Source organism: Brachypodium distachyon, chromosome 3 (assembly GCF_000005505.3).
Source record: "Brachypodium distachyon strain Bd21 chromosome 3, Brachypodium_distachyon_v3.0, whole genome shotgun sequence".
NCBI lineage: Eukaryota > Viridiplantae > Streptophyta > Magnoliopsida > Poales > Poaceae > Brachypodium > Brachypodium distachyon.
Genome location: NC_016133.3, coordinates 33,615,113 through 33,627,750, shown reverse-complemented (window position 1 = coordinate 33,627,750; position 12,638 = coordinate 33,615,113). Strand labels below are relative to the sequence as shown.

At 49.3% G+C, this 12,638-nt stretch overlaps 2 protein-coding genes across 2 annotated transcripts; both read right to left on the bottom strand.

Annotated features, from left to right (window-relative positions):
* Window positions 1–1,354: 1,354 nt before the first annotated feature.
* On the bottom strand, window positions 1,355–5,019 carry LOC100846825. Its single transcript, XM_003571939.4, has 3 exons — window positions 4,227–5,019; window positions 2,466–2,649; window positions 1,355–2,119 (listed from the first exon to the last, which is right to left on the bottom strand). The coding sequence occupies exons 1-3, from the start codon at window positions 4,689–4,691 to the stop codon at window positions 1,533–1,535; spliced, it is 1,236 nt and encodes a 411-aa protein (XP_003571987.1). The 5' UTR covers window positions 4,692–5,019; the 3' UTR covers window positions 1,355–1,532.
* A 3,425-nt stretch (window positions 5,020–8,444) lies between these two features.
* Window positions 8,445–9,705, bottom strand: LOC104584179 (ethylene-responsive transcription factor ERF024). The gene has a single exon (XM_010238337.3). The coding sequence runs from the start codon at window positions 9,445–9,447 to the stop codon at window positions 8,839–8,841; it is 609 nt and encodes a 202-aa protein (XP_010236639.1). The 5' UTR covers window positions 9,448–9,705; the 3' UTR covers window positions 8,445–8,838.
* Window positions 9,706–12,638: the final 2,933 nt, after the last annotated feature.

The window sequence follows — 12,638 nt, the reverse complement described above, 5'->3', positions numbered from 1 at the left end:
AAATCACCAAAATATGTTAGCTTGACGAAGCACTTCCTTCTGCCGGAATCATGTCAGAGGACAACATCAACAGAAGGTGAGTCATCATCGAAGACCACTCTATTCCGGTGTTTCCAAATTGACCAACACACAAGGTAATGGCAAAGGCCAGAAAATTTATGCAGCTTACCCCAAACCGGCAGGTCTTCCCACCAACTGACGATGATCGCATCTTCTGTCGGGAACCAATCAGCCATGCCCCAACCTTGAAGCATCTTCCACCAAATCAATCTTGCGAAGACACAACCCAAGAGCAGAGATGATCAATCTTTTCCGGGACTTGGTCGCAAAGTACAAGAATAAGCAACAAAAAAAATCTTTCTAATGCTTATTAACATCAATCACAAAGTCGTCGTAAAAAGATAAAGTTTATAGAAAAATCCATCAATAAAGTTCTTGCATTAATTCGGGGCAAACTTTGGTGTTGAGCACCCTAATGACGATATTGCGTGCCATGTTGAACAGCGGAACAAGCCCTTGGTCCGGTCGAGCAGTCTAGAGCTCATCGCAAAGGAGCACGTACTGAAATTGGACAAAGCTTGGGAGCTTTATTGCTAGGAAAAATAGACTTGAAAAACCAAACTAGAAGGAAGATGGGGAGGAGGACTTAACTGCAAACCGAAGGCAAGTCCCAGCATCCCCACATGAGACTGCACTCCGGCCATATCAGCAATCATGATTTTAATAACTACGGGTGGAGATTGATCAGGATTAATAAGTTGGGTCTGAATTTCAAGGATTGGGAGATTAGGGTTCAACCCAAACTTTGCCAATAAAGTTAGGGTCTAGAACCGACTTTTTCCCCAAATAAAAACATCTAAATGGCCAGCCCGAACACAATATAGATAGAGTTCAATGCAAATGCCCAATAAAAAAAATTCATAAGCATATTACAATTCTACAAACCAAACTAGCTCTTTAGGAGGAAAATCAAGAACTGGAATACAAAATTCTTCTAAAATTTCACCATAACTAGATATGCTTTTTCAAGTCAAACAATCAAGTTTGTTAGAGGAACCTAGAAAGAAATCACAAACTGAAAATGGGAGTAAGAAATTACTATTATTTTGTTGTTGATAGAAAATAAACTATTACTACTTTTTTTACTTCTTTCGATCCATATGACTTGTAGAGAAGAAATCACTAACTTTTGTTAGGAAAAAATATATCATTATCTGTGATTGAGTAGGCCGGATATGGATAGTGGATCAAACAGCATAGATAATGGGCTGTGCTTACCTCCATTTCAGTGGGCCAGACTTGCAATAGGGCTTAACCGTAGATGGATGGGCTCTTGCATGATCACACCAAAGAGTTAAAGCTACTTCGCCTAAAAAACGATTAAAGCAACTTTTTTCCATTTACAGCGCCCAAAATGTACTTGAACCATATCTAACCTAAGCGAGTTTCCTTTCTTCCTGGCATGTTTACACTCACGTTGGCACCGAAAACGTAATTAACATGCTTAAGACCTCCCTTCAACATAATTAACCCTACACGAGCAGCCGCAGATCCCTGACCAGCTCAAGCACCAGCTCGTCAACCAGGAAGCCGGCGACCACCACGCCCACCTCGCGTCCCTCTCTCTCATCGCCGTCGACGCGCGCCGACCACCCCTCCATCTCCGCCACGAGGTCCTCCCGGCGGCACAGCGCCTCCTTCAGGCCCCACCTGGCCCCCGTGCCTTCCAGCCAGCTCTTGGCTAGTCTCACCGCAGCTTCGTCGTCGTTGTTCGACGTGCTAGGCGGCTTCCTTGTCTCGGCGAACAAGTCGAGGAGGAGCCGCTCGGAGACGCTGTCCACGCCGCAGGCAACCGAGACGGTGCCCGTTAGTAGCTCGAGGAGGCTGTGCAGCTCGTCCTGGTCTTTGCATTCGTTGACGCTACGGCAACATGGTGGTGCTGGTGCGGCTGTCGCCACGTCGTCGGAGCAGCACCGGCGCTGTTGTGTCGGGTCGACGCTGCCGAGGTTAACAGTGTCGTCGTCCGATGCGGCGAAGCGCGCGTCAAGATCCGCGGCGGCGCCGAGCTCGGCGATGGCCCCGAGCCGTCGGATCTTGTACTGCAGCCGTATGTTTCGCCCTGCTCCACGGCAAAGGGAAACGATCAAACGAGTTGGTCAATAATCGATTCGATCGTCAATAATGGCAAGAGTCAAAGTACGGTCAATTCTAAACCGGAAATTACTACTCCTTGGTTGCCTTTGCCCGACAGATGCTGACCCCGCGGGTCCCGTCTATCGGATCTTTAATCGATCCGCCCCTTTTGCCTTTTTCCGCCCGGACGGGCACATGAGCAGTACAATGATCCGGAATCCGGCGAGCTTTTTGTATTGTCCGTGTCGTGCGCGTGGTGTCCGAACAAAAAGACAGAAACCGAGTTGACCCCGCTTGGCTAATTAATCCCCTTGTGGTTTAACGTGACTTACTCTGGTGGAGCTGCGCGAGGCTGTCGCTGAAACAAGGCCAGCTCCCGCTGCTGCCGGCGTCGTCGCTCCCTTCTTCCTCCACGGCGTCGTCGAACGGGAAGTCCATGACGGCCACCGGGCTGAGCTGCTCCTTGTCGTCCGCCTCCGAGCCGAACCCGACCCCCTTGGATCGCCTCTTCATCCCCTGCAATATCGCACCCCAGCGCGGCCAGTTGGTTAGTACACTATCACTTCATTCATGCGTAATTATCTGGCCAGTGTTAAGCTAATTAAGGTGTCACGTGGCGATGGTCGTATTCATCAGGTAAGGCCAGATCGAGGGGGGCCGGGACGTACGGACCATTGACGCAGCGTGCCGAAAACGACGCGCGCGTCCGGCTTCCCCGGTGGCGATCTCAACATTTACCCGAGCAGACGAAACGTAAGCAAAAACACAGTACCATATCGACTCACGCGGCGCCTCACTTGCTAGTTAATTCGGCCATTGAACCATGTGGTCGCGGCACATGCCAAAGACTGCGCACGACGACAAGCCAAGGGAAGGGCTCGATAAAACTGTACTACTACGTGGTTGGTACACGCACGTACGCACCACAGGCGCGTGCAGCTAAATAATGCAAGAGGAAAGAGGAGATAGGCCGGAGCAGTACGTGCACGCTGGCTAACATCCCTCGGTCCGAGCCGAAGCTACAATACTGTAGTGGCCTTTTTCCCCTCCGGGGGCTCACTCGATCGCTTCCCGACAAGCCGCACTAACTACGCGCCTCGGCCTCCTACATTTATGCTCTGCAACCACTGCTGCCGACCCCCGCCGTGACCACAGCTACGTACGTACGTACCCTACGAAGGCACGCGACTGCTGGTACCTCCGGCATGCAGGGCGAGTAAACAGGAATAACAGGCCGGACAGGGCGAGCGAGCTCTCGAAACACGTACGGACCTGGAGTGCCTACCGTTTCATGCATTTTTCGCCAACCTAACAGTACTTGAGAGTTGAGACGACCAAACCAGTGAAGGATATCTTTGTCTTGAGAAAAGGTGCACTGGTGGGTGGTGGCGGTACCACACATAACTGTTTTGATGCCAAGGTAAAAATCGTATGACTCCCATGTCCCAACCCCGTCGCATCTGCATAATTTTAGGCCCCAAATGTACTCATCCCAATTCGTGTAATTAAGTGACTGTACTACCACAAACTTGCTCCACTGCTGCTCCTATGTACTGATCCACAACAAGTCCATCATGCATGTACTATAGGAGAAAAGCCAACGGTAGGATAAACAATCAAGCTAGGCCATAAATTTAGCTGGTTACTGTACGATCTAGACCGTTCCTTTCTCATCGATCACTCGTCGCAATTGGAGAAGCACCGGTTGTACAGTACTACTCTGCTTCTGCACGAATACTACAGTACCAGTGTACCAACGTCGAGGCCTACGCATATCAACGCAGGAGTAGCTTCCATTGGATACTCATACGTGCGTACATGCATGCATACGCGAGTCCAAAAGCTCGGAACGTAGCCAGTAATAGCGGATACTGCCAACGTGCTTTGGTTTTGTGAAATTGAATACGTAGGGTGGTCCGGGTTATCCTCCCGCGTTTCATGGCAATCCAGAGCTTACGCGAATGACGCAACGAACTAAGCAAGGAGGGAAAATCGAACCAAGTAATTAAGGCCGGCCGGCCGGCGACCCCAACTGAATTAACGACCAATTGTTGAACCACCATTAATCACTGAGTACTCGCAAAATTAATTACCTCGTGCTTGTCTCCGGTGGTTGCCACCACGCCGGCGTGCGGGCTCTCCGTCGAGCTGGCCGAGGAGAAGTCTTCGGACTCGGAACATTTCCTCTCGGCCGACGACGACGACGTCTCCGAGTCGGAGCTGCTGGTGTTGTTGTAGCAGCCGTTGCCGCTCACGGTGGCTACGGGCGCCGGCGCCTCTGCTCCGGGCTCCTCCTCGTCGTAGCGGCGCCTCCAGCTGATCGTGAAGCCGCTCCTGAGCCGGCGCGAGAGGTGGGACAGCAGCAGCACGGGGCGCCGCCGCAGCCGGGAGGGCGATCGCTCGAAGAGAGGCCGCATTGGCGCCGGCGCCGCCGGCGGGGCGACGCAGAGACGGCGCGGGTAGCAGCGGAAGCCCGCGGCGCTGCACGAGTCGCAGTCCAGCGCGAGGAGATCCTTCAGCCTCAGCGGCTTACCGGCCTGCATACTGGCCACAGCCATTGCTGCGTCGTCACGAACGCCACTCGCTATAGCTCCTCGGACGGAAATCTGACTCTGAGCAGAGTACGAAGCGAGAAACAGAGGAGCACTGAGCTTGCTGGTGTGGTGTGCCTAGCTACTGTTTAGCAACTGTTAAGTACGTTACTGATCGGTGCTTAGCTACGTGCGCGCGCCGCTTGCGTGGTAGCTTCGGCCTCCGCGGGTGTTCGTGCAAATCGATCTGCGCGTATAGAAAATTGGGCGAGTTGAAGCTTGTTTCGATGCGATGCTACAGCAGGTGGCAGGCAAAATGGGTCTCTGGGAGATAGGCCGGGAGCTACATTAGCCGGGCGGGGAAAGGATTTGCGTGCGGCCGCGCGTTATATACACATACGGCCGACCGAAGCTTGTTCCATCGTAAACGTGCGACGGTTAGTGGGATGATGGGGTCGGATCACAGACACACAAAAACGCACGCACCCACCGGGGACGGCTACGAGCCTAGTAGGAATTATGAGTTCTTGGTCCATGCGCACCTATCTCTACCTAAACGTTGCCGTTGGTACGTGAACCTGAACAATCTAGGACCGATCGATAAATTGACTTCTATAATTGGTGTGGCTGTCTTGTACTACTACTACTCGATGGTACTAATGCACTACTCACCGATAATGGATTGGTACTCGACCTGAACAATTGTGTGTAGCGAACAAGTGGTTAATTGTATCCGGAGATTGGCCCAGGAAAACAAAATTTAACTGAGACAGATGAAGCAGAACAGAGAGGTTGATCTGCCCTGGCCCCATTCGCCCGGAAAAAGGTCCAACGATGTCCCGAGACAAATCCGTAGAAGATGATCACCATTCACCGGCGACTTTGATCGGACACGAAAAGCTTGCACCTATTAGGTTCTACGGACGCAAATCTCGAACCATTTGTCGGAAACCCGCCAAAACTGATGCGCTTGTGCACAATTAATCTGGTGCAGTGGCCGTGCTAATTGCTCGTGGCTCCGGCGATTATGAGGGGCGAACTTCCGGCGCGGTTCCCATGTCCCGTTCGCAAATCTCGTCGAGCTCGACACCCTCCCAAGATTTTGGCACTCGCGTAACCCTGGGGGTGGTTGACCAGTACGCGTACGTGGAGGGAATATATACTGCCTCGACTGTTTTAGTATACCGAGATTCGCGCTCCAGCTGTGCCCCCGCGCATTGCTCGACTTCGTCCGACTGGGAAACACAAACCACCCGTCCCAGTCTTTACCGGACGAGGCGAATTCGCAGCGCTATCGCCCAAAAACTCTAGCTGTATGCCAAATTCAGTTTCCAAAGACTCAAACTGAACCGGCGGCACCAATCGAGCGGCCAAATCCACGTCGAGCTTGCACGGGCACGGAACAGAAATATCATCATGAGTGATGCTTGCATGCCCGTCGCTGCTGCATCCATCCATGTCGCTACTACTCCTTGTCTCCTCCGATCGCCCTTCCGTGCAATGCAGATGGCAGACGCACGGCTCAACAACGTGACTGTACAACAGTACAGGTGGCCGGGCGGGCAGGCAGGCAAGGTAGGCTAAGACAAACAAAGCTCCTGCCCGACGCAGAATTTCTTCGTCGCTTTGCGAGAGTGGACCGTACCCACGTCCGTACGAGGCTCTGTAACCATGCACAGCTGTAATTACAAGTCAAGAAAGTTTGCATGTGCAGAGGTGCGCTCAGTTTAGTAATTCATGACTTGCACGGCGTGCAGGGTGTAGTGTGCCGGCCGGCCGGCGGGCGGCGGCTCTTAATGCGGCCAGCTTCGCCGTGGCTTCAGATTGTTCTGGACAGCAGGACAGGGCGATCGACGACGCCGCCCTGAGATCGATGGCATGTACTGTACTGCACATGCACAGCTGTAATAAGTCGCCGCGTTGGTAACGCAGAATCTACTTCGTGGAAGATGTTAATTAAGGCCACCGAACGTTCTTGTTTAGAGATTGTTGCATGTACGGTACTCGTGCACACGATTTCGCGGTGATTACAATAGTATGTTAATTTCATATGAAGGTGCGCCGCAAGAAAATAAAATCATAGCAAGATGCTTTCTCTCTGGATCAGGTTGGTTGGTCCAAGAGCAGGGCCTTAATGTCTTTGATATTTATTGCTACGCGCGTCGCTATGAAATTATCATGGGTGTGGTTATTTCTCCATCTCCTCATTTTTAAGCAATATGCCTTAAATTTCAATTAACTTATCAGCGCCATTGGGATTAAAATTTGAGTGCCATCCTTCTCTCTTTTCTCCAATGTGTTATCGTTGGATTAAGATCCGACGGTCAAGCACATCGACGGATACTTAACTAAAAAATAGACAACTTCTCAGCCTTAAAACTGAATGATTACTATATGTAAGTTGTTTAAATGTGTTTTTGTTATTTATGTGCTCAAGATTTATCAATCTACTCAATTATAGTCAAAAGACCATGATATTCATTCCCTAGCAGTAGAAGAAATAGTCTCACTAGAGTGAACGGAGAACCAACAACTCATATCTGTACAGATGGGTTCTAGGACTAGAACTTTTTACGGATTATGGGCTTGTTACAATTCATGATACTATTATTAACAAACACAAAGTTTGCATTTGTTATAGCGTGCGACAAGGACCTAACAGACCCGGTGCCAAGAGGTGGACTTGCGATGGAATTTATGTCCGGCTTGGTGACGAGTGTGTAATAGGTCATGTGCTAGCTTGCGATAGGCTAGTGTGTACCCAATTCAACCATCAAAACTAGCATAGGTGGAGACAAGAGGCAAGGGGGGCCACGCCCTGTGGCTTGAACTTTTTTTCTTTGGAAAATTGTGAGAATTTGATGTTTGGCATGGGGTTTCCCCTCCTTAATTACTATTTCTTATTCACATACACTATAATAGCCCTGCTCTAAGTTAGTTCCTGGCTCCCGCCGCTGAAAACTAGCATCAATGTTCAGTTTTGCACATGATGTAAGTGGAGCTTGTCATGTGATCGGGATAGGCACAACCACGTTCTTAGACGAGCTTGTCTAGTTAGGAGAAATTACAGAGAAGTAATGAGAGTTGAATGGGTTTGTGCTATTAGATCATTTGTTTGGTTGGTGGAAATGCGAGTTTTTTTATGAGAGATTGGGCGGTGGAGTTTAGAAATCCGCCCACACCATTTTCATAACAGGAGTGGTGAGAATTTGAAGTGAATTGTGGCCATTAGTTCATAATAACTTATTTATCTTAAGCTAATTCCCTATCGAACTCCTGTCAACCACAGACATTGATTTTTTACTTGTATTTTCAATCAAATGCCTAACTATAAACAACTAAGTATCAATTTTCCACATCTATTCTCTTACAAAGCTCTCAATTCACAAAAAAAAAGGGTTCTCTTACAAGCACTCTTTTCTGAACTCACGCACCCTTTCCCCCGATATTGCCGAGGCCAGCCGCCTCTTCAGGCCACAGGTTGCAAAAGCTAGGACTGCCAATGGTTCGCCAGAAAACTAACAGGTTGTCTCACGGCAAAAAAATAAAAATAAAATTATCAAGTTGTTTGGTTTAATTAGGCAATGTGATGGAAGTTGAGGTAAGACGACGGTCATAGCTCAAGGTGACAAGTTTATAAAGGACCTTGACACCATTTGCTTCTATTGCGTATCGTGTTCATGTCTGTTCTAGTATCTTCGACTTGTCGTATTGTCCTTCTTTTATCAATAAAGTCAGATTGCTGTAAAGGAATGAGCTGATGGTCGACCAAGATGTGTATTGGCTATACAGGTGTACGTTATGGTAAAGGTGCGAGACACGTAAGAATCAGCATCAGGTACGGGTTGATGGTTGTGTTTAGTCCAATCTTCTAAAACCGGGATCCCCGTATGATGCAGTGATTCTTTTTGTCAGTACAAACACGCATATACTCGATCAAAGTAAAAAAAAAAGATCCTTAATGACAGGGGCACTGTGACTGTATATGTCTGTATCCGCGTCGTGTCCCCATCATCTATTTCACATCCATGCTACGTACGTACAGGGCGTGCAATCACAGAGAGCGTACATATATAGGAGTACAAGACAACACATATATTCCTCCGTCCACATCACGTCCCCACATCTCCACTCCACCACCAGGTGGTCATGGCGTCCGGTCCCATGTGACCGATCATGCGTGATCCCACAAGCTCACAGCTGCCGCGTCGCCCTCGTCTTCAACCTGCAGCACGTCATAATACGGCGCCACGGCACCGCCGTCCGGCGGGCTGATCATGAGCCCTTCCGCCATGCTCGCCATCAGCCGCGGCATCTCGAACACGTCGTCCTCGTCCACCACGCCCATCACGTCGCCACCGCCACGCAGCTGATTACAATGGGGACGATGGTATTGGTCGTCGCTGCTCCGTTCTGTGGTCGTCGTCCAGGCGCTGGTGGCCACGGCGGCGAACGAGGCGGCGGCTTCCGCGGCCGCGGCGCGGACGTCGTCGGCGGACACGGACCGCGGCGCCGGGCGCGACCTGGCCGCGTCGGGGAAGTTGAGCGCCGTGCCCGCGCCGCGCAGCGCCAATGCGGCGGCGTCGTAGGCGGCCGCGGCCATCTCGGGCGTCGGGTAGGTGCCGAGCCAGATCCTGTTGGGCTTCCGCAGCTCCCGGATCTCCGACACCCACTTCCCCGCGCGGAGCCGCACGCCGCGGTACACCGGGTGCCGCGTCTCCGCCCGCGCCCGCCGCCCGCACAGGCTCATCATCCCGCTGATCTCCCGCCCTTGTTGCTCCATGCACGCATCAACTTAACTAATCACCAACTCACACGTATATACGTCAAGTAAACTGCACACGGTACAGTATAGTATAGCACAGACACTTCCTACCAACACATGCCACGCACCGCGTACATTGTCAAGCTACAAGCTAGCCTATACTACAATAATGTGGCGAAGCAGTCTATGATGATCGATCAACTGACCGAACCCTGCATTGTCAACAATGTCAACTAGTGGAGACACTTATATATATACAAGTACAGACTAGCTTGAGTAAGTTAATACAGAGGAGAGGTTTCAGTAGGGCGGCCGGTTTAAAAGCTCTCGGAAGCAGCCGGAGTTGGTGAAACATACGCGTTTTCTCTCGCCTGATCGATCGATGCCCGGCTAGCTAGGGATTAGCTGTGAAGCACGTACATGGCCGGGCGCAGGAAAAAAGGAGTGGTTCTTTCATCAGGCTTTGCGACGGACTAACCAACGGGGGCTCGCCACATCGGGGGGCAATCTGAGGTTTCCGAAAGCCGCTTTTCCGGTTAGTGCGCGGCGATGTTGGCACGACACCGTCACCGGCCGGGGTCGCTACGGGCGGAATTATACAGGTGGCGGCACGTTGGGCTCTCCCGGCCCGGATCGAGTGGACGTACGTCGCATGAGTTGACTGCTGGACGCATCATCACTTGTATCATCTCAGTAATCCAACACCTGTGTTGACCCGTTCAAGGACAGTATTATGGGGTTTTAAAAATCTTATTTGTGTGTGGGACTCTTTTGTCCTGAGCGGAGCCTCCGTCAGATCGAATCGAGCAGCTGTATTTCCTCCCGAACGTTTCCTCTTGTCAATTTTTTTTGTCCGTTTCTGTTTTTACTTCCGTCCTTATCTCTCTTAGTCTCTCCCTGCTCCTTATCTCTTTCTCCCACAGCCACACACCACGAGTTTCTCTCTTTCACGAACGGATCCCTTCTCGCGGTCTCGCCTGTTGTGCTCCACAGTCCACATCGGCGCACCCACCGGCCCTCTGCCTCCATCCTGCGAGGGCCTCCACCGCCACCTCCCTCTTCCACGTGAGCCGCCGCCTCCGCCCCTTCCCTCCTCCGCGTGAGCCGCTGGCCTGCTGCCGCAGCCGCCGCTTCCCTCCGCGAACCAAGGCCCTCCGGCGAGTTCGTCCCTGCGAGCTCCTGCACCGGCAACGGTGAGTCCTTTTTCCTGGCGATCGAGGTGCTGAACGTCTCCTCCAACGGGTTCACCGGCCTGCACCCCTTCGTTCCCGAATCTGACGGTGCTCGACCCCTCCAGCTTCTCCCACGACATCGAGGCTGCTGCACTCTGCTCCTCTAGCCTTAGTGACAGCTTTGAGTTAGGAATTTCTTCCACAAAGAGACCATCTTATTTCTTCGGATGTAAATTCCAGGTTAGAGTTACTTTTAGATTTTGCCGGATGTAGCTTTAACATGTGAGTTACTTTCATGAGTTCAGTAGAGTTAAGAGTTACTTTTAGATTTGGTGGATTTAGTTTTGCATGTGTGAGTTACTTTCCTAAGTTCACAAGATGCGTAGAGTTGTGAATTTGTGATGTTGTTAAGAGCTACTTTCCTGAGTTTTGCTGGATCTAGTTCAAATGTTAAGAGTTACTTTTAGATTTGCTGGATGTAGTTTTGCATGTGTGAGTTACTTTGATGAGTTCATGTGATGCCTAGAGTTACTTTTAGATTTGTTAAGAGTTGACGTTTTGGATTTTTATAGATGTTAATCGTGAGTTTGGACGAAGTAAATCCGGTAGATGTACGGAGTTCTCCTAGATAGAACGAAAGAAAAGGGAGATCTGATAGACCAGAGAAGGAGATTGCGGTATGGGTTTTTTAGCTATTTGTTTTGTTTATGTCTGTTTGTTAAGTGACGTGTAGGAATTTGCTTATGTGTTGTTTATTGAGAGACGCAGAGGGATTTGCTTCGTGGATTTGCATGCAGTAGACAACAAAACAGATCAAGCATCTATGCTTCACTTCCCTTTACGAGAAATCTGAGACCACTCGGGACACATTTTTCATGCCAAAAAATGCGCGCGCACCACTAGCCATCCCCATTTATGGAAAGGCGAAAGGGAGAGATCCCCTGAGCAAAGGATGAGTAAGATGATGGTGCATGATTCTTTTGTTCTGTTTGACACCTACCATATCTAAGTACTAGATTGCGGTGCACGGACACGCGCGGCGGGGACGGTCAGATATTTTGCTGGCGTGTGACAATATATGTTGACTGGTTCCACGGCTCGTGCATGCATGAGAGCTTAAAACAAGTTTGTGGTACAGATTTGAGATTGCTTCAGACGCGGTGGCGTAATAGTGCAAAGATTGCCAGCCATTTTTCTGGATGCGTCTGGTGCGTGCTTACAGGTGAGCAAGATTTTTTAGGGATGATCCTGAAAAAAAAGATTTTTTAGGGATGAAGAAATTAAGCTTTCTAACGGCAGGAGGGGTAAGGTCTGCGTTTTTACATTGCCGTGGATCATGATAGTTCGACTAGTTTTTGTCTATTTCACGTAACCATTACTTTTTTTTCGCAAATGTACGTTTAAGTGACTGGTTTCTTTCCCACCTTTAATCTGAGCCATACATTCTCGGTCCAATGGTTCACAGCAAGAGTTTTCAGGTTTTCACCAGATGGAAGTTTTTACTGGATATTTCCCCTTTACATTGCCATGGATCGCGATAGTTCGACCAGCTTTTGTCTATTTAGGTAACCATTTTTTTTCTTTCATGCCCAGTTTTTCATTGCAAATGATAAAATAATCTAATTATACGTTTTTCATGCCCAATTTTTTTTGCTTTCATGCCCAGTTTTTCATTGCAAATGATAAAATAATCTAATTATATTTTTTTTTGCTTTCATGCCCAGTTTTTCATTGCAAATGATAAAATAATCTAATTATATTTTTTTTTGCTTTCATGCCCAGTTTTTCATTGCACAACTTTAGCAACCACAAACTAAGTCTAATTATACGTTTAGATATTATTAACAAGTAAACATATTAAGTAATGATCAAAATTCGGTGGAAACTTTAAAGAAAATCTCAACAAAAAAGCATAGTATGTTAGGAGGCTGACGGATTGTGCGCAAAAATAGGAGGGTGACAGATATTATTTAAACATGCAAAATTTCAAGTTCAAACACAAAATAATGCGTTATGTAAGAAAAATCAGCATAAATT